Genomic DNA, 27405 nt, shown 5'->3' on the forward strand with positions numbered 1-27405 from the left:
AGTAAAATGTTTGCAGGCTGTCTCTCTTCTTGTGGTATTTTGACAAAATCCTTACATTCAGATTTTTATGACACATTTCTGGAAAACACTGGTGAGCAATTTCAATTTCAGCATACTTCATCTAATCAGAAGGTCATGTATACTGTACAATTGTTCATATTCAGTTATTGTTCCTCAAGCTTGAAATGGTTTATGCTTTATAAAACTCTAGAGCTACTGCTTGATTTTTATTGATGCTGCAGTGTGCATCGAACAATTGCCAAGATTTTTTTTTTTTCCGAGTCGCAATGGTCCATTATTTTTTTTCCATCAGCCACCTAAAGCCAGATTTTTTTTTTCGAGCAACTCCACCTGGCATCTTTTTTTTTCCCCCAAATCTTCCAAGCCCCCCCCCAGGATATCAAATGGTCCACCCCTAAGTTGTTGACCTTGACCCCCAACACTTGCGTCTGTCTGTATGTTGTCAGTATAGGCATCATTTAAGTGAACAATAATACTTGTTTTATTGCAGTTTAAATGGGCCGGGTTCGAGGCTGTGAGTGGGACGGTCTCCGGACGAGGCCACTTAATAGTTAATCAGTATTGGCTTCGACCTCAGAGCGTTCCCCCACCCTCCTCCCTATCCTACTAGCTTGCAATTGAATTTTTTTTTCTTCTTCTTTCTTTCTGCTTTCGTCTTTGAATATGTATCTTATTACGCCTAGAGTGGCGGAAATCGGCTCATAGCCTGTCAACATCGGAATAAAGTTGTTGACCTTGACCCCCAACACTTGTGTCTGTCTGTATGTTGTCAGTATAGGCATCATTTAATTCCTAAATATGGCAAGGTCATTTCTATTTACTAAAAGTGGTTTGTCAAGAAGAATGTGCGTTAACTTTGGTGATATGATGTTTACAAATGAATGTAAACTGTACTAACAACTCTGTCAGCGCGAAAAAAGTCATAGTTACCAATACCACTGGCCAGTTCTAAACTACCATTATTAGTTAGCCAAGTTTTCTGCAAACTCAACAAGTCTAAAGACGTAACGAAATTTTAAAAAAAATCTGAAAGTTTGGTAGCCCATTAATATTCCAGCTTTCTGTGCTTATTGCTTTAGAAAATAGCATCGGATGAAATAGTGCACACTCACAAAACCAGTTCCGATCAAGCGTTGCCGTCGGTTGATGACTTTGAATATTTTTGTTTTTTTTCTATACTTTTCTTACAATTTCGCCACCTAATATCGATTGAAAAGTGCATAGTGAAGCCTAAAATTTGCAGAACATTTTGAATTAGAAGGCACTTTGAGACAAAAACAGATAAGAGTCATCAAAAAGCGGGATCGAAAAATAGCCCATTCTTTATTTAAATGCAGATATCGACGAGTGTGTAGGTGGTCGAAATAAGTGCGGTCTCAACAGACAATGTCAAAACACAATCGGTAGCTACAAATGTCGTTGTATGGATGGATACGGCGAGGAGCATGGAGTCTGCATACCTTCTGGCCTTCAACCTGCCGAGGAAGTATACAATGATAAAATGGGTAAATCATCTCGGTTTTGATCTTCCTTTTGAATGATATTATTAAAATTGATATTCTAAAATTGGATAGATACATGCCATTTTGATCAATGAAATCATCCTACAATTATGAAGTCTATTTTAAGAAAGTTGTCGCATATGGTGTGGAAAATGACAATGGGTAATACGGTACAGATGGCAGAGTGTAGAAAACACAAGTACTATTTTCACCTTCAGTTTTGATAATTGTTTAAGAACACTACATTTTTTCATCATATTAGGTCCACGCAGCCTCATTTATAAAATATACATTATCAAGGACAGAAGCATTGCAATTTTCTTTTACAGTGGAGTTCTTAAATGAATGATTTTTTGATTGTGTGAACGCAAAAGTGCATTGCATGCTAAGAAATGAAGAGACACAACGACATATTGATCAAACATGCCGAGAAAACACAAGGACCCAGACTCTTTTTTAGAGAAAGAATTACATGTAATCTTGCCAATTACTTTAAAACGCAGTATAGGGTCATAACTTCTCGAATACGATTTGCGATATAATTGGGTACCGGGTCTTTTGTAAATTTGTCAACATGATAACAACAGTACCATGAAAGTTCTTGAAAGCCTACGTGTAAGACAAAAGAATCTTAACACTGCACTGCATATGGGTAAGTCCTAATCAATATAAATAACACTCAAAATCGATTGATAATTTTTTGGTTTATCCTTGATTCAGAAGCCGAGGGTAGATTTTGCAAAGAAACTCAGGATGGGATTTGGGAAGCAACTTCAGCTAACAACTTTTCCCAGTTGAAAGCCTGTGAAGGTGATGCAACAGGTATGTACTGTGTTCTAATCGTTATTCTTGCCCTTCGCACGTTTTGTGACAATTTTCTGGTTAAAATGTGATTTGCCACAAAGACAACCATTTGTTAAATGGATTTGAAAGTCTTTATATGTTCGATTTCTTCTTTCGTTAAATAAAAAATAATAATATTTATTCTCCTCTATATGCCAACAGAACATAACAAATAAAAGCCAAAACTAACAGGCTCGGCAAGCCTCGTCATTAAATTTTTGTTTTTCCTCTCGCACTTGCCCATAAATAAACGTTAATCGTCAGGGCGTCGCCCATTATTTCTATAGTATATATATCAAAAACATATTCTTCACACAGGTTTGATTTTTTAGCCGAATTGTAGGTTAACATTTGATGTTTATTCACAGGTTACATGAGACGGTATTGCAACGTCAATGGTGAATGGGAAACACCGGACACAACTGATTGTCGGACAAAGGAAGTCACAGACTTCGCAGAAAAGGTTTGAAATTCAGTGAATCATGCCATAGTTTCGGTAGATTTTTGTAATTTGATGTTTTATTCCATATAATGTTCCAGCTAAGGCCCAACATGTGGCAATTAGAAATCTAGACTAACTACAATAAAACACACAACACAGTGTTGCAGTAAAACACTGGTCATCTGGGGTGCAGGGAATAAGATTCCCGACTCCAGACGCCAAGGAAAAAACCCCGGGGAAAAAAGGGGGAGAAAAAGGGAAGGAAAAATCAAACAAACAACTAACAACAACACCAACTACTACAATCAAAATCTCGGTAAAAGGGTTGCAGGTGGCTAACAGTTTTTGGCTACACTTCTGCAAAATTACTCAAGCCATGAGACACCATTTTGGCGACTTGTGTACGTTGACTAAAAGGTCTAGCAAGATAAACTAGTGCTGCCATTGAAGACCAGTCACCTTGTAACTGAATCATTTCAAGAGAGGCTCCACACTGGTGAGCAAAGGTAGCCCCTCCACGGCGAAGACTGTGACCTGAATACTGTGATGCATTGTGACCTGTGAGGTTGACCCAATCTTTAAGGGTCTTGGCAAACATAGCATGGCTGATGGGCTGTGTCTTTTGGCCCACTGTAGTAAGAAAGGCTGGGGAATGCACATCAGTTTGGAATTGCCTAAAATGATGCTCTACGGCTGCAACTGCACACAGGGGTGAACCTGGTGTACGAACTACAGGTACAAGCAAAGTACGTTCGCCAAATTGAATAGTCTTGGTCCATTTGGCTTTAATAACCATGCCCCACTCGAAAATGAAGACATCCCCCCTGGATAGGTGACAATCAACACTGAATTTAGCCCCTGAAGGTGGTACGAGATTTGACTTTCTGAAAAAGGTTTGAAAGCCAGTTAAAATGGCGGCCCAATAACCGGAGTTGACTGGCAATAGAACATTCACTTTAGAAAACACCTGCATAAGCATGCTAGGGGTAATCGCTAGTTTTCTTGATGGCTCGTCGCCTAAAAGACGGCGAATACCCTTCAGTGTACATTTGACAATATAAGAATCATGAAATTGTGGATCTGGGTAACCAAGTTCAAGGTGCAGCTTGCGAACTGCACTCATGTAATTAACTATAGATGAGTACTTCCTGTCCCTCGCAAGGTACACTAAATACAAACAAATAAGTTCTGTTGAAGCTGGGAGCGGGTCCTGTTTTAGTTTCATACAAAACAGCAAGAAGGACTTCCACTGGGACTTACGAGTCGAGGTAGTTGCAGTAGCATCAGTGTTCTGCCTGAAGACACTCCACTCCTGGTATAGCTCTTGCCGAAAACTCTCTGAAAGAAAAGTCATTATTGTGGCATGGTGAGTGTCTGAAAACGTTGCCACTGATTTGGTTCACACAGCCGAGATAGTGCATCAGCAATATTGTTGTCGGCACCTTTGATATGACGGGCAGTAATATGAAAATTGTTAGTAGCTGACAACCAGAACAATTCACGTAGCCAGCCCATAGCAATGACATTGTGACATGTTCCCTTATTGATAAAGGCGATTGTTTGCGTATTGTCTGAATAAATAACAACATGTTGATTTTCCCACTCGCGAGACCATTTCCTTGCCGCAAGCAAAATGGGGAACAGCTCTAAATAATTGATATTACTTGAAACTTCAGTCGGAACATGAACTCGGTTCCACCAAGGCAATTCTCTGATCTCACTTGGTTGAGGGACAGCATCAGGATGCCACGCCCCTGCTACCCAGTTACCCTGGAAATATACCCCATAACCTGAAAATGAGGCATCAGTCTGTAAAACACACTGTGGTAATGGTTCATTACGGATGATTTTTGCTTTGCCATTGAAGTTTGTAGCAAAGTCTAACCACCACTGTAAGTCTTTGCGAAACTCTTTACTAATTCTAATCTTGTGATGAGGACGTTTGAGTTTGTTCATCAAATCAATGATACGTCTCGTAAATGTACGACCACCTTTGACAACGGTAGCGGCAAATGACAAAATACCGACAAGCGATTGCAAATGTCTTTTAGTTAGCTTGCGTTTTGAAGACACAATAGTTAACTCTTTGACTTCAGTCTGGCTAGCTTATCTTGAGGTAGCCTAACTTCCATTGCAATTGAGTCTAGTTCGATACCTAAAAATGTAATAATCTGTGCAGGTCCGCGCACCTTGGACCAACTGATATAGAAACCCAGATAACGTAAAAGACGAATCAGTGTACGTTGTGCTTGTAAGCAATCATCGTACGATTTGCTGATGAGAAGGAAATCGTCTAAATAGTTCACAATAGTAAAACCACGTTTTCTCATCATACGTGCGATGGAGTTCGAGACGCGAGTGAAAATACTAGGTGCACAGGAGAGACCAAAGCAAAGACAATTGTCAATGTAATATAGGTATTGCTTAGCATCATGAGGTCCGAACATCCATTTGAAGCCTTGCAAGGTGCGGTGCTTGGGATGTACAGGTATAGACCTATACGCCTTTGAAATGTCCACGATAGCAAAATAACAATTTTTGGACATACTGTCCATCACATTGTCGATCGAGCTGTAGCTGGTTTTTGGCGGGGACATGTGATCGTTGATTGATTTGCCTAATGGTCGAGAGCAGTCTGTTATAGGCCTATAATCATCAGAGTCTTTTTTGGGGACAGCCCCATAGGCGTGCACACAATGGGGTTTCTGTGACCCCTGACATGAAATTTTCCCTTGTTCAAGTTCGGACAAAAAGAGTTTATCCAGCTTAGGTTTGACTTCTGCATTGGTGGCTGATTTGTAATTGTCACACTCGTACCTTTTAATGTGATTGGTATCATCCACTATCTTAAAGCCATGCCGAATGCCGTCAAGTAAAAAATCTTTGTCTGGGTCGTCGGCTAGTTCATTTTCCCAAGCGTGGGTATTCAGCTGAGACCATGGTAATGTATAGCGTTGAGAATCATCGACTACGTTAGCGTTCACCGTTGGCGGAACCTTAGTGTCAAAGTGTTCACACAAAGTAGCATTTTTTGTAACTCCAGACGGGATGTACAACACAGCGGTGTTGTCAAGGTCATCAAGACAGTGCTTTTGAAAGTCATTTCCGTTCTGACAAGCAGACTTGACTTGGCTTGAATTATCACAGAGTGTTCACTTATCAGTCTTTTTCTTGCTCTCCGCCGTTTTCTTGGTATATGTGGTACAATCATCTTTTCGGTGACCGTGTTCGCTACATAGCAGGCAAACATGGGCATAACGACATTGTGATGAGTTGCAAATCCCGGTGTTGAAGCGTATACAAGCGTTTGTTTTGTCGTCTTTCTTCCCCGTGGAGGATTCTTTCCCTTTACGAGTACGAAATCGTGCGAGAGTGTCACTTGGGCCAAAAGCGACGTTGTTAGCATCTGAATTTGAAGGCCCCCATTTGGCACCTGTACACTCGAGGTCGTCACGGTACGTGTTGTCATATAACATGCAGGCACTGGCTTTGTATTTATTTGCTTTACTGGCGATGAAAGCAAGGTGCTGAACGTAGCCCCGAATTTCGTCTGATTTCTGGTCGACCAGAATACTTAAAATCTTCATATTTCCTTCCCAGAATTGAGCCCAAGTGATTTCATCAAACCCTTTCGCTGGTTTGCCGTTTTCAAGGCGAATGAATTCATGAGGCCGTGGTACAGATCGACGTTTTGGCGCGAAAGTTGTAGCATTGCAAATGTTATTGAATTTTGAAAACTCACCAGCTTCGCTTTTCGATGACGTTGGAAGGCGACTCAGTAACTGTTCTATATTATCCAGTTCCTGTAGTGAGGGCACATCACTTTGTGGCTGATTCTGACCTTTCTCCCGTTCGCTGGGGTTCATGTTCTCAACGTCGACACGGTTGGCCGACGCGCCAAATTTGTCATCGATGGCTGAAGTTTTGGCGGGCTGAGCTGCGGTCGAACCGACTGATGGTGGATGACCCGTTTTCTCCATCTTCCTGGTTCTAGGTGTACTCGCCTCATCGGTAGTCTGTAAGGAAGTAACCGCCTCACGTACTAGACAGCGCTGCCCAGGCAAAATATCCAAGTCACGAAGATCTTGTTCTTGTATCGCGGTTCGGAAGGTAGTGAAGCCATTCCGAACAAGGCATGCGATGGTATCTTCAGACAGACCAAATTCATCCTTTGCAAGTTTCTCCATTCGTGTCAGTTCTGATTCAATCGGTTGAACTGCCTCTGATGACGATGGCTTCGTTACTCTTCGACGACTCCTGGCAATTTTTGTCGTCATTTTATTGATAACGCATAAACTTCTAAAGCTGAACAAGACTCACGCCGTACAGGCAAACAGATACAAATCACGTGACCAACTATAAAACGTCATCTTGAATAATCAGGCTCATTATAATATTATAAGCAGGCTTATACTACTCACAAAATGGTCATATTACCTACCGTTAGGTACAAAAATAACGTATTGTCTCCATAATAATTACAACTTAAATTTCTATTTCAGGTTAGCGATGTGAACAGTACAGCCGATGCGGTCTTACTTTTGAATGCCCTAATCGACATCCACAACTCGCAGAATCATTTTCATGGTGGTGATTTGCTTCTGTTAAGTGATATCATGCTCACAGTAGCAGCAACTGTTGCCTCTTCTGAAGTGGACCTTATTAACACTAGTAGTTATACGCAGGTACCTCATTTAATATATGTCATTTTTGTTTAATAAATCTGATCTTTAAACCGTACCGGTATTATATATCATACTGACATAAATAAAGGCCCGCAGGGACAAAATGGACCTTGACCTTCAAACAAACACTTTTAAAAGAAAAAGCAATTCCTGCAGAACAAACATATGGGCGTTTCAAATGTTTATTAATCCCAAAAACATATTACGCTGTCCAGTACTACTTAATGTGTCAGGACAAGGAGTTCATTGTATATCAGTCAAATTTCTTGTACCTTATGCATACATTGTCACAACATTTCTCACTCTAATTTTGGGGTATTGTGCCAATTCTTTCAAACAAAATCAGAACAATAGTACCAAGCTATAACGTAACCGTAAACCTAAACCACATATCTGTTTTCCTTCACAGCTTTTCATGGAAGAAATGGGCTACCTTTTCGCCCCTAACCTAGAACAAGCATGGAAGCACATACAACTGGTGAGATTTTTCATATATCTTAAAATTTTAATACCTTTTGCAAAAAAAACACCACAATGTCAAAGTAACTAAAGTAGAATTTTAAAATAATGTGATAATATGTTCACTATTTCATATAAAATCCTCTCTCTCTCTCTCTCTCTCTCTCTCTCTCTCTCTCTCTCTCTCTCTCTCTCTCTCTCAGAGTTTTGGAACAAACATAGGGATTGTACAGTTGTTCTCAGCTCTCGATTTCTTTACAAAGACAGTCTATGACTTCATGTCTCGGTTTCGACAGGACGTGGTGTTCGTCAGCAGTACAATCAGTAAGTAGACCCTGTTTATATACAGTAGCACTACAGGCTTTGAATGCTACTACTGTTTTATAGCTATCACTTGGAGTTACTTTCGTTTGTTTCATTCCATTAACTTACGCTGTCAATTTACGGTTTTTCTATAACAGGGTTTCATGGAATGTTTGCGGTACCGTCAAGTGAATACAATGTTTTCCCGTCTAAAGTAACAAAACCCATGAAGAGAAGATTATTGCACAGTACTTTAGATGTACCATCCAGCTATATCAAACTACCTTTTGTCGAAGTTGATAACATATATAATGCTTCTCAGCATACAGGTAATATGACAACGTGAACTCGACCGCTCGAATAAATTCGGACAATCTATGATGTTTCTACGATCGAATGGTTTTCAAATGTAAAAATATTGTCAAAACTTCAAGAACTGACGAAAGACGTTGCTATCGTCATTGTTCTTGTCAATGATAAGTCAGGTTAGTTGTGACTGGGACTAGGTGGAATATTTCATAGTAATTGTTGAATACTTTCATGTAGATATAATGTACCACAGACCGTTGAAGTGATCAACTATTATTGCAATGATATTATATCGGGCTGAAATGAGCTTGAAATTTCTTGTCTGTCCATCTGACTCGAGTACAGATATCTTCACTACTTCTTTGTAGTCCTAAAGATCACACTAATGAATCCCTTCGAACGTCAGGAATCCTACAAACGCCATTTGGTTGATGAGAAGAAATAACACACAGAATGTTATACAAACTTGAAAAAATGTTGAGAGTTCAGAAAGGGGCGCATAATCTCGTAGACGAGTAACGTTCCTCAAACATGTGTCGCAGTGGGTCACAATTAACACATGCAACCATATTTGTTACGCCAATATACTAGGTACACCGTTTGTGGTAATAGTGCTCATCCTAGACAACCCAGGAGACATCATCCCCTCCGAAAAAACAAGGTAAGGGCTATGAAATATGCCGTTCAAACATTGCAGTAGCTCAGGATGGAAGTATTGCTATAAATGGGCTAATTCATGCATTCTTTTGGTATTATCTTAGATTGTCATAGCTGGAGTGGTCCTCAGTCAGGTACGGGTTTGTACCGACATGGCTTTGGCTTGGGCTGCAGCTAACCAGTGATAACCAGTCACTACACCCAAGTCTTCAGCTCACTTTTGCGATGCACGGGTACAACGCAATATGCTTCCATTGTTCTAGCCATCGACGTGTCCACATGCCTGGCGGCCATATTGTACTGCTAGCTGGTTTGCATAACAAAAGCAGTCCCTGCTAAGTGCAGGCGGTATCCCCGTAGCATTGACCTCATGTACCCTTTTGAATTCTCCGTACGCAAACAGCGTACGTAGTTACCAATGCGTCGGCAAGAGGATACGTTTGCCTGCAAACCAGAGCCAATACTTCGGACAATGGAATAAATAAAAAATCCAAAGCTACGTCCATTGAATGGCACGGCCAAGGCGGTGAAGGACGTTGCCTGGCTTGAACTTGCAGAGCTGAAGCCCAGCTTAGTACGTCGGACACCAGTTTGTAATGGTATTTCTGAGTCGTTCATATCCGTTCCATTGGAGGAACAAGTCAAGCCGTCCCATCAAAAATACGTTCTCATTTTCAGTCATGCACAACTGAATAAGTGACTTTCGTCTCGCACCATCGGCACCATCTGCCAAGTCGTTTGCAAGAGGTAGCCTTCTAGATTAGCATTGCCAAGTTGGTCAAGTTCGGCAGCATTCTCTATAGTGCCAGGCAGCAAAGTACGTCCAACTCCGCCAGAAAAGGTCACCATGCTATCCTGCCAAGTCCGCTAAAAAGCGATAAAAAAAACCCCAGCCCCCCTCGGATGTTTGGGACTGGCGGACAGGCTTGGTAGCTTTTCTAGATAGAGCAGCTACTCAATTAACTCTATGCTTTATATTCATAGGCCACAAAGGCAGGCATGGATTAAATCTATTACAACAATAAAGAAAATTAAGAAGGTCAACACACCTATTATATCCGTATCAGTCTACCCAAAACAGCAAGAAGACATTGACTTAGATGTGAAAATGAGGTTTTATACAAAAGAGGTAATCAGTGAAATGCAAAATATATATTTTATTGACATCTCCTTTTGTAATACATTGTAGACTTTTAGCTTCATAATTCATATTCAATTACGCGACAGGCAGAAGCTGAGCAGTCGATCAAATAAATCACAAACTTTAACTTACTGTAATTGTTCTTTTCTGTGATTCTTTCTTCTTGCAGGAAGGATACGCACCAAAATGTTCTTTCATTGGTTTCGAGGCTACATACGGGTATTTGAATAAGTTGTTCTTCTCCTTTGTATTCATATCTATTTCAGTCTTGATTTAATACAAAAAGATCTTGCAGCTATGAAATAAATGTGCCTTTATTTTAGCCTTCATAAAAGATTTAAGGAGACGTCATAGTAGGAATCTTAGCAGCACATTGTTTTCTGTTATTTGAACTGCCGGTTTTGTTTTATCGACTTATACTTATATAGTGCAGATATGTTCATTATCTCATCTATTAAAATTGAGATTTTACCTTGTCTTTAAATGGCAACATTCTGCTCATTAAAGTAGTATTATCCTTATATTTAAGGATATGGAGTAGCGATGGTTGTAGGACAACAACGCTAGGTAAAGATGAGAAGTGGAACTTTGTAGAATGTGTCTGCAGCCGGTTTGCTAACTTTGCGGTCATTATGACCATGGGAATGGAACCAAAGGTATTTAATGCAGAAATCACAACTATTGAATGAGTCACACTATTTTCCTGGAGTTTTGAGGGGCTCAAGCCAACTGGGCGAGGGCTCCTATTGAGTTCGTTCGGATTCTCCTTCTTCTAAATATTCTTATTTCTGTCTTCTCCCGTTAATTCTTTTGTAGCTCCTAATCTTAGAAACTATCGCTCACATCATTACAAAATGTCACACCGTGTTAGGAGAAGTGCGTATTATACATGTACTTCAATTGATCACCTAACCTGGCGGCCATGTTGAATTTGTGATAGTCATGAAATTACGTCTTTTCAAAAACAACAGGGCCAAATCACTTCAAATTCTTTGGCAGAATGCTATCACTTGGTCTACTAAAATTTGCAAATAAGTCGTAAGAGGTCACATGTCGTTGGCCGCCATATTAAATTTTCGAAAAATTTCAATAAATCTGTGGAAATCTTCTCTCTTGAACACAGTGAGCCATGTAACCTAATTTGGCTCACACCATTACCAGTGGGAATGCTTGCAGACTTGTATTAGGATTCACTTCAATTTGACCGCAATATTTCCATAGACGTAAAACCAATGATAACAATGAAATAATAAAAAAAAATCTTATTCATCAGATTAAGCAGGCCATTTGACCCAAATAGACAAGTATGGCACCAATGTTTTGCTAATTTTGGATGACGTTGAAATACTGTATCATGTAACTAAGTAACTACAGGAGTTCTGTTTATTATAGACCATTATGTAACAAAAACGTTTTTCAAAAATTTAAGATGACCTTTGACCTACTTTCACATGTCTCAGCAACCATGGGAGCTAGAGGTTTTTTTTGTTAGATAATGACTAGTTGGAGAAAATTTTCCCAAAAACGTTAGATGACGTTGGATGAACTTTGAACTACTTTTCTATATATTAGCAACTGCAAGGACATTAAGGCTAAATTTGTCTCCAAGCTTTTTGAATGACTTCTGCCCTACTTTCCTTTATCTCGGCAACCACAAGAATTAGAAGTAGATGTAAATTACCTACTACTCTAGCTCATCACTTTGAAGTACGACTCATTAATTATGCGCATACATAATTGAAGGCGGACAAATGGGGATAGACATCTTGTTCCACTTTCATATGGAACACTGTGAACCACAATTCCAAGCGTAGAAATTAGGCTTTTATTGCAAATTAGTATCCTGCTTGGGCCCCGGTAATTGCGCCTGCAGCTTAATTCTTCTTTCTCTCCTTCTTCCTCTTCCACCAATTCTTTATCAGCCTTGATTCACCGAACCATTTAGCTTCTGAAGCTTGGCACATGGCCCAGGGTCTCTTAAAACATTTGAAAACATGGTCATGTGACCTGGAAGCCATATTGCATTTCCCAAATATCTTAAAATGGCTTCTCATGAACCAAAGAGCCAATGAACGCGAAATATGGCTTGTGCCATACAGGCCTCATACCCTTTAAAGTTTGCCCTTAAGATTTCAAGCGGTCACATTACTTTGGCCCCCATATTGAATTTAAGGGAAACACCATTTAATTAACAAAATTCTCTTATCAAGAATTGGCAGGCCATTTACGCTGAAATTTTGCCTATATCGTCACTAGTGTGAGTATTTGAAAGATTGCAAAGTCATTTCAGTCGATAACTTCGGTTTGTTGTCATATTTCTGTTTGCGAAAAACCTGCAGTCATCATCATGATATAATATTTAAAAAATCTCCTTCTACGGTACTGAAATACCATTTTGAGGTCAAATTTTGCCCCTATTATAGCTGAGGAAGTGCTTACAATTGTGCAAAAGGCATTTTAAGTGCTTTCACAGCCATTATAGAATAATAAGCATGAGGTAATATCGAACAATCCTCTGCACCAGAACACACGAACTAATGACAAGTATGGCATCAGAATGTTCTGAGATGATTTTTAATGAGCCTTGACCCACTTTCAGATATCTTAGCAAATACAATGTCCAGAAGTTTGCTGTAAGTGGGAATTTGAGTAGTATGGCACCAAATATTTCTTCCAAAATTTTGGATAACCTGGACCTGCTATCATATATCATTGTAATTAATCTCATAAATTATCTGCATATGTAATTATTATCTAAATGATAGGGCGAAAGATATTGTTTCCTTGGATATAGATCGGACAAAAAGTTTGTTCAGGTTCTTGTATGATATTTGCAAAATCACACATCTCAGAAATATACATGCTTTAGTGTAGTTCTGTTATGAAATGCTATGAGGCAGATCCTCAATGGCTTTCAGTCTAATATTCAATTCACGGTATGAATTAGGTAAACGTCTAACTATCAGATGAATATTTACAGCCATAAACAAATCGATAGTTGTTGCATTAAAGTCGTTTACATTGAACCGTTGACAGTATGGGAGCTAGACATACTATCTGAATTTAAGAGTTGCCAACACTAATATAACAAAATCAACTCTGTGAAACCTGAAACATTGTCTTGAATGAGGTAACGAGTTGTCAAAAGAGCACCGGAAATCCACGCACACCCTGCTCGTAATACATCACTTGCAAGAGTTATTTGTGCGGTTGTTTTGGCTACGTCTGATCTCCTTCCTACGGTGGCCCAAAACTACCTGTTCTCCGCATTCAAAGTCTGCGTCGCATTCAATTGTTTTTCTCTCACATATGTCTCCGCATTCAAAGTCTGCGTCGCAATCAAATGTTTTTCTCTCACATAAGCTTATGTCTCCGCATTTAAAGTCTGCGTCGCAATCAAATGTTTTTCTCTCACATATGTCTCCGCATTCAAAGTCTGCGTCGCAATCAGATGTTTTTCTCTCACATGTCTCCGCATTCAAAGTCTGCGTCGCATTCAATTGTTTTTCTCTCACATATGTCTCCGCATTCAAAGTCTGCGTCGCATTCAATTGTTTCTCTCTCACATATGTGTCCGCATTCAAAGTCTGCGTCGCAGTTAATTGTTCCTCTCCTAGATGGGCCACAGGCGGCCCAAACACTATTAATAAGCTTATTATTGAGTTTTCTCAGTTTTCTCTATCAGTTCTTCTCCCTTTCTTCACGCTCTGACTGATCGTAGGAAATAAAAAGAAATTACTTTATAGCCTAACCTAGCCTCTTGACTCTTTATTTATTTTACACCCATTACAAGGACGTTTATCTCTCATATACACACATCTTGTAATTAATTAGTCAACATGACTAATTATGCTAATCCATGGACTTATCAGGGATTTTATAGCTTAGTCAACATCGCGAAAGATAGGAAAGGTTACTAAAACTCCTTTTTCATTTACATCTCTATCTTTCCAATGTTGACCAACCCTTGATAAGTCCACGGATTAGCATAATTAGTTGTGTTGACTAATTAATTACAAGATGTGTATATGAGAGATAAACATCCTTGTAATGGGGTGTAAAATAAATAAAGAGTCAAGAGGCAAGGTTAGGCTATATAGTCATTTATTTTATTTACTACGATCAGTCAGAGCATGAGGAAAAGGAGAGGGACTGACAGTGACAGAGAAAACTGAGAAAAACTCAATAATAAGCTTTATTAATAGTGATTGGGCCGCCTGTGGATGGTCGTCGCAGTCAATGATTTTGTCACCAACACATGAAGGCGTTGGCAAGTTTTGGTGAGCGTGACCCTCGCTCCATGACCCATGATTGCATCCGGAAAAAGTATCACTCTTTTAGTGTTCGTGATCGCGAAAAGCTCATTTTTGAAGGTAAGTGACAAAGTAATTTATTGTATTGTAAGCTTATGGGGTTAATGATCTAGCCAAGGGGGTACGCTGCTCACCAGTATGGGCGCATCATAATGGGTCCAACATGAGCGTCCGAATGTAAAACGGCAGCCCGTCCCACAACTGCCAATACATCCAGGGCTAGACGGTGGCTAGATCATTAACCCCATAAGCTTACAATACAATGAATAACTTTGTCACTTACCTTCGAAATCAATGAGCTTTTCGCGATCACGGACACTCAAAGAGTGATACTTTTTCCGGATGCAATCATGGGTCATGGAGCGAGGGTCACGCTCACGAAAACTTGCCAGCGCCCTCATGTGTTGGTGATAAAATCACTGACTGCGACGCCCATCTAGGAGAGAAACAATTGAATGCGACGCAGACTTTGAATGCGGAGACATATGTGAGAGAAAAACATTTGATTGCGACGCAGACTTTGAATGCGGAGACATATGTGAGAGAAAAACATTTGATTGCGACGCAGACTTTGAATGCGGAGACACATGTGAGAGAAAAACATTTGATTGCGACGCAGACTTTGAATGCGGAGACACATGTGAGAGAAAAACATTTGATTGCGACGCAGACTTTGAATGCGGAGACACACGTGAGAGAAAAACATTTGATTGCGACGCAGACTTTGAATGCGGAGACACACGTGAGAGAAAAAACATTTGATTGCGACGCAGACTTTGAATGCGGAGACACACGTGAGAGAAAAACATTTGATTGCGACGCAGACTTTGAATGCGGAGACACATGTGAGAGAAAAACATTTGATTGCGACGCAGACTTTGAATGCGGAGACACATGTGAGAGAAAAACATTTGATTGCGACGCAGACTTTGAATGCGGAGACACATGTGAGAGAAAAACATTGATTGTGACGCAGACTTTGAATGCGGAGACACATGTGAGAGAAAAACATTTGATTGCGACGCAGACTTTGAATGCGGAGACACATGTGAGAGAAAAACATTTGATTGCGACGCAGACTTTGAATGCGGAGACATATGTGAGAGAAAAACATTTGATTGCGACGCAGACTTTGAATGCGGAGACATATGTGAGAGAAAAACATTTGATTGCGACGCAGACTTTGAATGCGGAGACATAAGCTTATGTGAGAGAAAAACATTTGATTGCGACGCAGACTTTGAATGCGGAGACATATGTGAGAGAAAAAAAATTGAATGCGACGCAGACTTTGAATGCGGAGACATATGTGAGAGAAAAACAATTGAATGCGCCGCAGACTTTGAATGCGGAGAACAGGTATTTTTGGGCCACCGTACCTTCCAGACAATGTTGCAACTCTTGCAGAGTTGATTTCTTGTTTTCGAGTGATATATATATAACCACTAGATGATAGTTACACCTGACAGCATTGTCAAGTCCTCAGTATAGACATTATCTCTCGTTCCCGTATTTTCAACGGTTCAGTGCAAACCACTTTAACCTTTGGTCTCATCAACGCTGCTAGCAGCGTTAATTATGGTTGTTTACACTTATAACTATTGCCCTTGCCATTTGGATTTGCCCGGCAACAGTTACTGAGTTGCCATCACATTCACCCAACGATCTGACGCAATATAGCCTGCCACTAACGCGAGTCTGCTGAAGTTAATTCCTTGAATTTACTCTGTTTTCATATCCATATGCCCACAGACTTTGAGCAAGTCTACATTGTATCACTTACGATCATGGTGTATTGTGGTTAGGTCTTCATAATTTTTTTGAACTATATGAGTGCCAGCATATCTTCTTTCAAAAAGAACTTTTTGTTATCAAATGCAAAGAATGAAAATCAGATAAAGACTAGATAAGGCAAAGCAAAAACTTAAAAATTAATTTTATTATTGGCAAGAAACCAGAGTATTCAACATCTATCTCCCAAACATTTGCTTATCGTCCAATGCATGCTTACCTTATTGACAACGTAAGTTATTTAATGAAAATCGATTACTACACTTACATTCATAGCCCTTTCTGGAGACCGCTGCGGAAGTTATTTTGACAATTTCCTGCATATTCTCCGCATCGTTTATAACTGCAAGCTTCGTAGCTATATGTATGGCAAGGTAAGTGTTGATATGAAATAAGTTTACTTAAGCTTTAACAAACGATAAGAATGTTTCTATCACAGATCGAAAACTACACTATCGTGGTGATAAAAGCACTGTGTCTCTCACTATGACTCAAAGTGTGCAATATCTTGGTCAAAGGAGAACTGGCACTCAGGTGGTAAAACAATAGCGAGCAATGCTGTCATGTACCCTAAACTAATACAGAAGTTTGGGGCACAAGGGAAATACCAGGGTGAAATAACTAAATTATTTTAACACGAAGATAAGCTAAAACGGTGTATAAAGTATGTTTAAATTATGTTTTTTTGAATTGACATGCTTTCTGCAACGCCATAGTTGTCACGTTCCCTTTGCTTTCACTTTTCTCCACTTAGTACGCATCCTTCGTATCCCCATCGTTTACAATACTCATTCCCGGGTTCCGACTTGATGCTTGCTCACTTTTGACGTCTGCTTTCTCCTTTTTGGTATTTATCCATTTATATCATGCGTTCCACATACAGATTCAAACTTCCTTCATTTTATAGTAATTTTACATTTAAGCTGAATATCATTTCATTCTATAAATATAGGTTGACATCCGACTTTTATGTGGTAATATCCCAGACTGTTGCATCTCTTTTACTGTTTCCTATCATGGTTGTTACAGCTGTTTACCTTGACATCGAAAAAGATGAGGTAAGTAGGTAGGTAGGTAGATATAATTGCATGTATGTTATTGCGTTAGTACATGTATGTATTCATCCATCTATGTATCTATGTATCTATCTATCTATCTATCTATCTATCTATCTATCTATCTATCTGTCTGTTTTTCTATCTATCTTTCTATCTATCTATCTATCTGTCTGTCTATCTATCATTTTACTGTTTAAGCAGTTAAATTCCGCAATACTTAGTGTGCCGCTGTTTAACATATTTGATTTGATACATAGTGTAAAAACTTTCCATTTTACTTTTCGCCTAGAAATATTGTCGACTGGTGGCGGTCTGTAGTCATGTATTCATGCTGAGCAATGCTTTCTGGATGCTGAACCTAAGTGTCCAATTCTTCATCAGGCTGAAGTACCATATGTACCGAAGTACAAGAGCAAGGTTATAGTCCAATGTTTTATTAAAGTCGATTAACCAGGGTATTTGTTAACTTTACAATACAGAAGAGGTTATCATTTAGTAAAGAAACATCACGTGATATCGTTGGAAGAGGGTAAAACGAATCATTTCATACAGCTGTTTGCCTGAGTGTTTGCTTACTGACTACAACGATACAACTTAAAAACTGCTCTATTGATATAATGATAAATTAAAAACAGCTATAATTGTCACTAATTGTCACTGCGGCATCCATCCCATTGCTAACCATTGTTGATACCCTCTTGGCGGTGGATAAAGGACGCAATACAATAGCTTGACAACAAAGTAGGCAATAAAATTAGTCCATTTAAATTTCCTTTCCATTCGTTATCTTTCAGATTATGTTATGCGATGAGTGGATGGTTATTACCTGTGGAGCGATGGCGTTTCTGATGACCAGGCTTGAAAGAATATATGAACTGCAAAGGTAATCATTATAATTTTATTCATATACTACAAACTGCCTGTACGTTACTAATCGAAAATACCACGTTGTGTAGTCGTAGGTTTGGGAAGGTACAAATGGATATTTTAAAAGTGTCTCGGTTGGATATGTTGTTTTAGTATATTACCAGCTACCAGTTTCGAATTCGTCTACAATTGGAAAGAAATAGTATGTAAATAGTACAAACGCCAGATGTAAATATTGGGTACTTGAGATATTGTATCTAGTAAGATGCAAATAACGCAAGTAGTTTTACAGTTTTACATAAAGCTTATATCTCCTCATAATCCTAAATAATGTGTAAAATATCTGACAAACCAAATGTAGGTACACATGGTCGTACGTTATCTGTATATGTCAGTTGTCCAGAGTTTTACCATTATGTGAATCAATTATTTCGTGAGATTCAAATTTCCAGAATCAATAAAACTATTCTTCTCTTGTTAACAGTTGCCAGATTATCATATCTTCGGTCACGTACGTTGTTATCGATGTGACGATCATGCTTCTCGCAGTGGTATGTACATTATTTAACCGGATGGATCCGGATATGCTACCAAATGTCATCCATTTTAGCCTATGAACATTATGTTTTGAAGCTTTTTAAGGCGTGTCTTTTGATCTGATCTTAGTAGTGAAGCTGAAGTTATCCATTTACTTATTATCTTGTCAACATTAGGAGTTTAGGTAAATTCTGCACATTCCTTCAGAACATGCATCAATGATCACTAAGTTGCAGTTACCTGTCCTATACAACCTATCAGACAAAGCACTTAGAATATTAGATGACATCCAAATGGACTTTATCTCGTCTATCCTGCCCAGCTTTGAAAACACGAAAGTGCAGAATTTTTCAACCATAAGTGAGGTTTGAATACGCGTCACTGGTATACTAGTATGTGTATCATCTTGGCTGAGCATTTTTAGATTGTGTCATCATTGACGACTAGTTGTGAAATCAGGGTTATCACGAAACACATCCATGAAGAAAGTTCATTTTATACAAGTTTAAGCGCATTTTGTTTTCATATATAGGCTCAAACGCCGACATCCTAGGCAAAGTGACTCAAAGTCCTCGAGAATATACACTCTTCATATATTCACGAAAGCTAATACTTTCACGAATAAATCATTCTGTTCGAGTCAGTAGTGTAATGTGGATTCATTTATAGAATAAGATTCATTTATAGAAGTAAGCCACAGGCGACCCAATAGGTTCTGAGTTTTTCACACTGTTTTCTCTATCATTTGCTCTCCTTTCTTCATGCTCTGAATGATCGGAATAAATAAAATAAATGGTTTATATAACCTAACCTAGCCTCTGTGACTCTTTATTTATTTTACACTCCATTACAAGGACGTATATCTCTCATACACACATGCTGTAATTAATCAGTCAACACAACTAATTATGCTAATCCGTGGACTTATCAGGGGTTGGTCAACATCGGAAAGATAGTGATGTTAATGGCCCGTTTTAGTAACCATTCCTATCTTTCGCGATGTTGACCAACCCGTAAAATCCCTGATAAGTCCACGGATTAACATAATTAGTTGTGTTGACTAATTAATTACAGCATGTGTGTATGAGAGATATACGTCCTTGTAATGGAGTGTAAAATAAATAAAGAGTCACAGAGGCTAGGTTAGGTTATATAAACCATTTATTTTATTTATTCCGATCATTCAGAGCATGAAGAAAGAAGAGAAAATGATAGAGAAAACAGTGTGAAAAACTCAGAACCTATTGGGTCGCCTGTGAGTAAGCCTTAGCATTCATCGACTTCTCTCTAGGTAACCACAATTGTATACTATTACGATTATAAAATGCTTGTCAGTTTGATCAAGCTGTTCATGGGACCGGAAGAGGATATTTTATGGTAAGACATTGTAGTAGCTTGTTCCCAGAGAAAACAGGTCATAAGAAGACAAACGATACTTAAACTATAGCTATAGCATGTGGTGGTTTGATATGACAATGCCGACTGTAATCTGACTTATGCAGATCTTTAGAACCTTGTGGTAAAGTTACATTGATAGAGATACCATTAGTGAAAACGTTCAACGACACTGCGTGTTCTCTAATACAGTACCTCTCTATTTTGAATCTACTTGTTTTTTTTTAATCAAATTAACTTTGACAATGTAACTGATTAACTCCAGAAGCTTCGGCTGTAACAATTAATGATTATTGTTTTTTCACAGCAGAAAGATTAACTCTGCCATGATACTTCACGGTATATTCATCTTCTGCCGTTGTGCTCACATCGCAGTTGGCCTGACAGATAACTCTGTACCATCTGTATACATTTTGGCATGTTGTATTTTAATGGAGGTGAGAGATGATCAGTCTTTATCTTCCTAAATGCCAAAAATGATATGTCTCTAGGTCATGGATGAATTAATAATCACATATCATTTATTATTGATTATTGACTACTTCTGGAAAGACATCGATTTCGATAAATATGAGAGCCATGACATTTATGTTCCTCCTTATTGTTTTCCTTCAGGGTTCTGTGGTTTTCCTCGGATTTTTCGCTACAAATAGAGAGGTTTGTAAATATCATATACGTCCTATCGTTCCTATTACTGAAATGTCATCGGTGACATGTTTCAAGCGTTTTTTAATGTACGTGCAATCCCAGGCAAACAATTTCATCCTGCTGTTCAATGGTCCTAGTGAGCAAACTTTGTATTGCCATAAGTTGTATTGTTCGGTACAACGACCATGCAGTATGAAGAACGATGCTGTATGCTGGAAACATATAAGGTAAATCACACTGGTCTTCTTTTTGCCAGCTGCTGATTGCCCTCAGGGTTCGATACTTCAAAAGTGACAGAGAGCTCAAACAAGCATTGGCAGATTTCGAGGCTGAGGATTCTCACAGACTTGAGATTCAGAAGGAGGCTCTGAGCACGCTAAAGAGTCAAGGGGAATCAGGTCTACAGATGCAGCAAACACGGCGGGCAAAGGTGAGCAAAGTTTTGAAGATTTAAATGACTCACGGTGCTAATGGACTTAATATCAACAACGATGAAATCTCGTTTATTTGACGGAAACCAATGAAGTAGTATGTATACAAATATTGGCCTCGACCTCATCTATGTCTGCATGACTGTGCATTTTCTCCCTGAAAATTTAAATCAAGCATTACATATCATTTGATGCGCTACACTGTTTTGCCTATTATACAACCAGGGACAAGAGAGGCAAAATTAGAGTGACAATGTAATGTTCTGATTTGCATAGATTAAGTGCGAGAAGAGTCAGAAGATGATGTCGGAAGGACAAGAAGAGATAGTATTGGAGGATGTATAGAACTAAATGTGCTGCGTCACTTTATTTTGAGTTGTACGGCAGCTGAAAATGCCTCATTATTATTTACTTGAATATCGTCCGAATACTGATCTAAGTAACTATGAGGAGAGTGAAGGAATGATTGTTGAATCAAGAAATAGTCAAAATGTCGATCGCTTTAAAGCAACTTGAAAGGCACACCAAGACATAAAAAGGACTGTAGCTGTGACTTTTGATCGACAATATTTTTATTGTATTTGTGCTATGACACCAGCATGTTTTTTCTTCTTTCAGAACAAGTTTTATTTCCATGTGTAAAATTTGATCCGGCTACACTAGATGTTACTCACAGGCGTGGTCTAAACCTCACTTTTGGGGATTTCGACATTATTTTAGGAATAGGACGTAGAACTGTATGTTACCAAGACAACATACCAAGAGGAACGTGTTTCTCAAACTTTAAATAGTGATAGCAAATTTAATCATATCTCCTAAAAATATCTTTGGCTTGCATTTCCAAATTGGGGGGGGGGGTGGGTATTGGTTTTCACACGGTATATGTATATGATTTTATGCGAAAATATTTGGTTCATAATTATTTTTAAAGTTCTCTAATTTGTAGCTAATTCAATAAAAGTGAACGAATTTGAATTATTAATCAAATAAATTCTTGAATAATCTCATAGCATTTCTGATTTGTAAAACACTTTCTTTATTTTGGAAAATGTAAAATAGTCAAACTGCCATATTTGAATTATCATCAAGAAAAACAACATGTACACCAAACAGTGGACAGAAGCTGCAAATGTTGGTAATTTTTTAACATATTTTTATTTAATGTTTCAACTACAGTTCTTTGTTATCTCCCTACAACATGCTGAAACATACAATCTTCAACTTGACAATAAAGTCTATGTATGACATTGTATATACAATTGTTATAATAGAATTGAGGTTCAGACTAAGATAAATTGCCAATGACAATATGCATAAAGGGTAGAAAAAGTGACAAAGTTGCCAGCTATCGAAGGAGTGCACGAGAGGCCAAGGTCGGTTGCGAATACAAATTACACAGCTACATGTTATAGTTTTGAGATATCTGCCGCATCGGCATCGGTGGCACAACAGAAGTTAGAGAAATCCACCATAGAGCAAGTAGTGTAGAACCCTTGGTGACCAAAACGACGCAAGAATGTCAACAGACCATATCAATGCTCCTGTATTAGCATTTGCAGGCTAATCACGATCATTTATTGTATAGCACACTATGCCAGTCTGAATGATCTTTGTTGAGTACTATCTCACGAGCATGATGGCATGCGTAAACCTATTTTCTATGCCAATAGGGGACTGACCACAGTGAAAAGAGATATCCAGTACACAAGTTAGAGTTTATTGAATTAGTATGTCACTAGGTAGTTCCGTCACCCTCTGTATCGGACTAAGTGTAAGTTGTTACAACAATAACCTCTCGACTTATTTCTTACCTAAGCAAAGTTAGCTGCTGCGGGATATTCCTGCCTAGCTGGCCTGGCTGCATATGACTTCACATTTCAATATGTAAGTAGCAAAGCCAACATCTGCACTGATACACTGTTTCGCCATACGCGAAGACTGAACCTTCGGTCCCCTTAGGGCAAGATTCTTCTGGCAGAAAATGAAATCAGATGTTCAGAAGAAGTGCTAAACCTGTTAGTAGAAGATGTTTACATAGACAACAGCTGCGACACTAAGCAGCACCCATATATGCATTTGCTCAAGCTGCTCGATGGAAGTCGTCTTCATCTATTTCCTGACCATATAACCAGATAGAAGTAACACTCAGAATCTGGATTGCAATCACGTTAATAAATGACCTGTTAACTGTGTGTGTAAAATGTCACCCTAGTTTGCCTTATTTTCTACATAGGACTTCCTTAAGAACATTGTGCATGTATCAGTTTTCCCTGCATCAAATACAACTGCTCAAGGAACTCTAAATCCCAAGGGAGGACTATGTAATAGCTTTCCCGCCGGATAGGCTATTGTCGTCGGAGCAACAGGACGGACATAACTTCAAACTGTACACGCTTGGACGACATAATACAATTAAGTGAATGGAATTAAGTTAATGATGTACTTTAATGTGCGCCTAGAGTTTTCTTTCCTATTATCGGAATAGCATGTTAATCATTGTAAATCTTTTTATCATGATCATTATTGTCAGTAGAAGTAGTTTAAATAGTTTTATGTCAGCAAAATTATTAATTTATACAAAAATACAACACAATTGTGCGATATTATTCCCTTGCTTGCCTAATGAACCTGGTTCGGTGCAATTTCAATTTTTATCTGATGTGTAATAGCGAGTATGTGAGCGCGAGTGCTTCATGAACTCAACAGCGCGTGGAGGGGTCGCAATCAGAAATATTGTAATAGCTTAGCTCGGTCATTGAACCACTCTTTAACAAGGATGGGGATTTGGCCGAGCGGTTTTGACCAGGTGACTGGGTCACGTACCTTGTGATTCGAATCCGATAAATCTACCTATTTTCTATCCTGGGTTGATAGCTTGCTGGTGGAGAAATTGTCCCGAGGTTGTCTTTCGCCAAGTAAAGCAAGGTATTCATTGGTACGGTGCCATTGCGTTGCTATGATGACTGTTGCTCAGGATATATGGGAATTTGGGTGTATTTGGTGACTTTATACCCTCAGATTATGAGTGATAATGTATGCGATTATCCAGCATTGTGGCCCAGGATGTTTTCTACATCTACAAATTCACTGGCACCGCCAAAACTATAAAATAATACTAATAATGTACCCCCTTGCGGTCAATAATGGACTCAAGCAAACTTTTCCACTCCATAATGTACTCGGTTCCTCCTTGTCCTCGTACATTATGTCACGCAAAGTTTGCTTTTGTCCATTATGAACCCGGAGGGGGTACAATATTACTTATAAGTAATTTTAATAAACTTTGTAGAGTCGTTTTTATCTTCAATGCGCATAGCATGTTTTGTAAGCTTTTATAGGATTAATTCAGCTTTATATCCCTAATTAGGAAAGTTCGTTTAATATGCATCTTAATTAAAACTGGAGCAACAAGCGACCTAACGGCCGATACAGCTTCGCTGTGTTTTACAGAGAAAAACAATTGTGACATATGTATTGATGAAGAAGATGGATATCTTTGATATCTCATACCAGGATGGCCTGACCAAAATTGGCAAACATATAGCAGCAAAATACGCAATTGAAGATATCCTCATAATTTGAAAATATCACATTAAGATCATCGCAAAGAACATGTCAACCAAAGCATCAGACGAGTAGTTTTTGGAGCACAAATTTTCGACCAAAAAGGGCAAAAATTGACCCAAATTATACAAAATGGCAGAATTCATCATAATTTCAATATATCATATTAAGATAACCGATGGCAGCCTGTACACCAAATATCAAGCTCACAAATGAGCACTTTTTGAGAAACGACCTTTTTGACCAAAAATGACAAAAATTGCCCGAAAAATACCAATTGCAGATTTCATCATAATGTTAATATATCACTAAAGTGTATGTCCCGCATAAATTCAAAGTTAATTTTGCTTAAAATGAGCCATGCTATATGATTTTGCCACCCCTACTTTATCAAATAAATGCATCACCCCAATGAAACGACGCGGTTAATATTATTAAAATGCAATATGTTGTGCGACTTTGAAGTTAGCTGCCATTCGGGTCGTTTCGGAATTCGCGGGCATTGCCACCGGAAATGACGTAACTAATAGAATCTACGAGTGAGTGTGTCACCTCGGCCATAGCGAATGCTTACCGCTGTGGCTTCAACATGGTGAGAAGTTACGCCTTTGGTGGCTGAAGTAACTGCAGCCATTGTCAGTTTATTGCATTTAGGATGACGTATTAGCCGCATTTGACAAAATTACAAGAAAGGGTCGGAAAAGAGGCATTCAGACAAGCGTTTTCTGCGGTGCACATTTTCGAGTGCCGTGACTTAGAATAAACACGGTTCGGAAGCCAGATGTACGGTAAGATAGACTTTAATTCCTGGAGTTACTACATCGATTATGTAATCGCAATGCCGTACCAGTACGACCATTGTCACCAGAAAGCTTCGCGTGTATCATCATCAACTGTGGACAAGAGCGAGAACAGCAGCAAGACTGCGACAGGTTGCCCAAAACATGTCAAGGATGCGGGGCCGCGGAGAAGTATGGCCGTGTTTACATCCCCCAAGACTGATCGCCGATTCAGATGCTTTACGAAAGTGATTGTAAATAATAAATGAATACAAGTACTAGATCCCATGCATGTGTGACTCTATAATTAGTAACGTTAGGAGATATCTAATTTTATATTCCTAAAAATTTACGTAGTGATGACTGACTCTTTGCGAGACTGAACGATAGGTTGTGTATAATACAGCACGGCGCTGCCAGTAACAGTGACAAAACGTGTAGCAAAGAAGTTATACTGTTGACGAAGCAGTCGCGTTGTCGTCATCTGTTCCCTTCTGCTCGACTAAGTTTCCCCTAAAATATTTTAGCTTCTTTGAGAATTCCGCAGTCATGAAACAATGAACACTGTGCTTTATATCGCTGACACTTAATCAAGAAAAAAAAACTGCGGAAGCGTAGCTGATCACTCCGTCACAGAAATGGCCGGCTGAGCCGCCCGGCCTCGGGTGCCAGTGTGCCCGATATTTACATCATGTCAATTTTAATTTATCTCTTCCGAGAATTTGGCTAGACATGTCTTTACGGTCACATATTTTTAAAAGTGCCAATGTTCATGTGAGGTTTTATAACGCCAAACTGAAGATTTTGCGGCGAGAATACTACCTTTGGTGTTTATGCTAACATGACCCTCAGCCTGTTCCACTTCCAGCTGTTGATAGGAAAGATGTGTGTTATGAACGGTGGACAATTTTCAACTTGATCTCTACTACATTTATCTACAAGCGTCATGGTGTAATTCAAATTTTTATATACTGATTTTGAACGAGGCAATTTGTGTTGAGAAGTAATAATAAGGTGGGATGGCAACTCCAGACTTATATTTATATTTTGTTAGCTTGCGGTTGTGTGTACGGTATTGCACTGGTGTGTTTGACTGTGGTCACGGTGGGCTTGTCACTGACGCGACGGTCAACAAGAGTTCCGCTCTTGTTCTCGTTTAGGTTAAGGTTCCGACTGTTAAATTTGCAGGCCTGTAAATTCTGAACAGCTTTGTCATATCTTCTGTGACGATGATATTCTCAGTTGCACTGCTTTCACTCATGAAATTATCACTATCTCCATAGTCAATGCACGAAGTCACCTCACCCGTTCTATTAGTGACGTCACAGCTACCTACGCCAAAACGGGGCGAGCTCGGCAATTACCGGAAATGTCGCCATGATGGAAATCGAAAAGTGCAACTTTTCCGTGTTTTCGTCGAAATAACATAATACAACCGTCTAAAAAACCGCTCAAATAAGCTTCAGTTTGTGTGTAAATGTTTGTTTTATTAATACCAATTTCATTGACAACCAGAACTATAGTATATGCCCGAAGTCAAACGAAAAGTCTCAAAATGTGGCAGGACTCACACTTTAAGTTCATCTGTAGGAACCTGTATACCAAATACAAAAGCTATTTGACCAGTACTTTTTGAAAAACAAAATTTTGAATCAAAAAT

The 27405-nt window shown here is 38.9% G+C and overlaps 1 protein-coding gene and 2 long non-coding RNA genes across 3 annotated transcripts; all 3 read left to right on the plus strand.

The window, feature by feature from the left end:
- The first annotated feature begins 1364 nt into the window (after positions 1–1364).
- LOC139144391 (latrophilin-like protein LAT-2) lies at positions 1365–8043 on the plus strand. The gene is made up of 5 exons (XM_070715093.1): positions 1365–1526; positions 2244–2345; positions 2735–2829; positions 7311–7493; positions 7903–8043. The coding sequence occupies exons 1-5, from the start codon at positions 1445–1447 to the stop codon at positions 8041–8043; spliced, it is 603 nt and encodes a 200-aa protein (XP_070571194.1). The 5' UTR covers positions 1365–1444.
- Positions 8044–8155: 112 nt separating this feature from the next.
- Positions 8156–9267, plus strand: LOC139143062 (uncharacterized). The gene is made up of 3 exons (XR_011554513.1): positions 8156–8276; positions 8414–8584; positions 9156–9267. It is a non-coding gene; the product is annotated as an uncharacterized lncRNA (long non-coding RNA).
- Positions 9268–17416: 8149 nt separating this feature from the next.
- Positions 17417–20305, plus strand: LOC139143063 (uncharacterized). Its single transcript, XR_011554514.1, has 5 exons — positions 17417–17524; positions 17814–17941; positions 18319–18407; positions 18876–18942; positions 20220–20305. It is a non-coding gene; the product is annotated as an uncharacterized lncRNA (long non-coding RNA).
- Positions 20306–27405: the final 7100 nt, after the last annotated feature.

This window comes from Ptychodera flava, chromosome 11 (genome assembly GCF_041260155.1).
Source record: "Ptychodera flava strain L36383 chromosome 11, AS_Pfla_20210202, whole genome shotgun sequence".
NCBI classification, from domain to species: domain Eukaryota; kingdom Metazoa; phylum Hemichordata; class Enteropneusta; family Ptychoderidae; genus Ptychodera; species Ptychodera flava.

What these genes read in the sequence shown, in the direction of transcription:
- LOC139144391 (XM_070715093.1), top strand. Translation starts at nt 1,445, where the DNA reads ATGGATGGATACGGCGAGGAGCATGGAGTCTGCATACCTTCTGGCCTT. An exon ending in AGTATACAATGATAAAATGG is followed by an intron (nt 1,527 to 2,243) that starts GTAAATCATCTC and finishes TCCTTGATTCAG; the next exon opens with AAGCCGAGGGTAGATTTTGC. An exon ending in TCACAGACTTCGCAGAAAAG is followed by an intron (nt 2,830 to 7,310) that starts GTTTGAAATTCA and finishes TTTCTATTTCAG; the next exon opens with GTTAGCGATGTGAACAGTAC.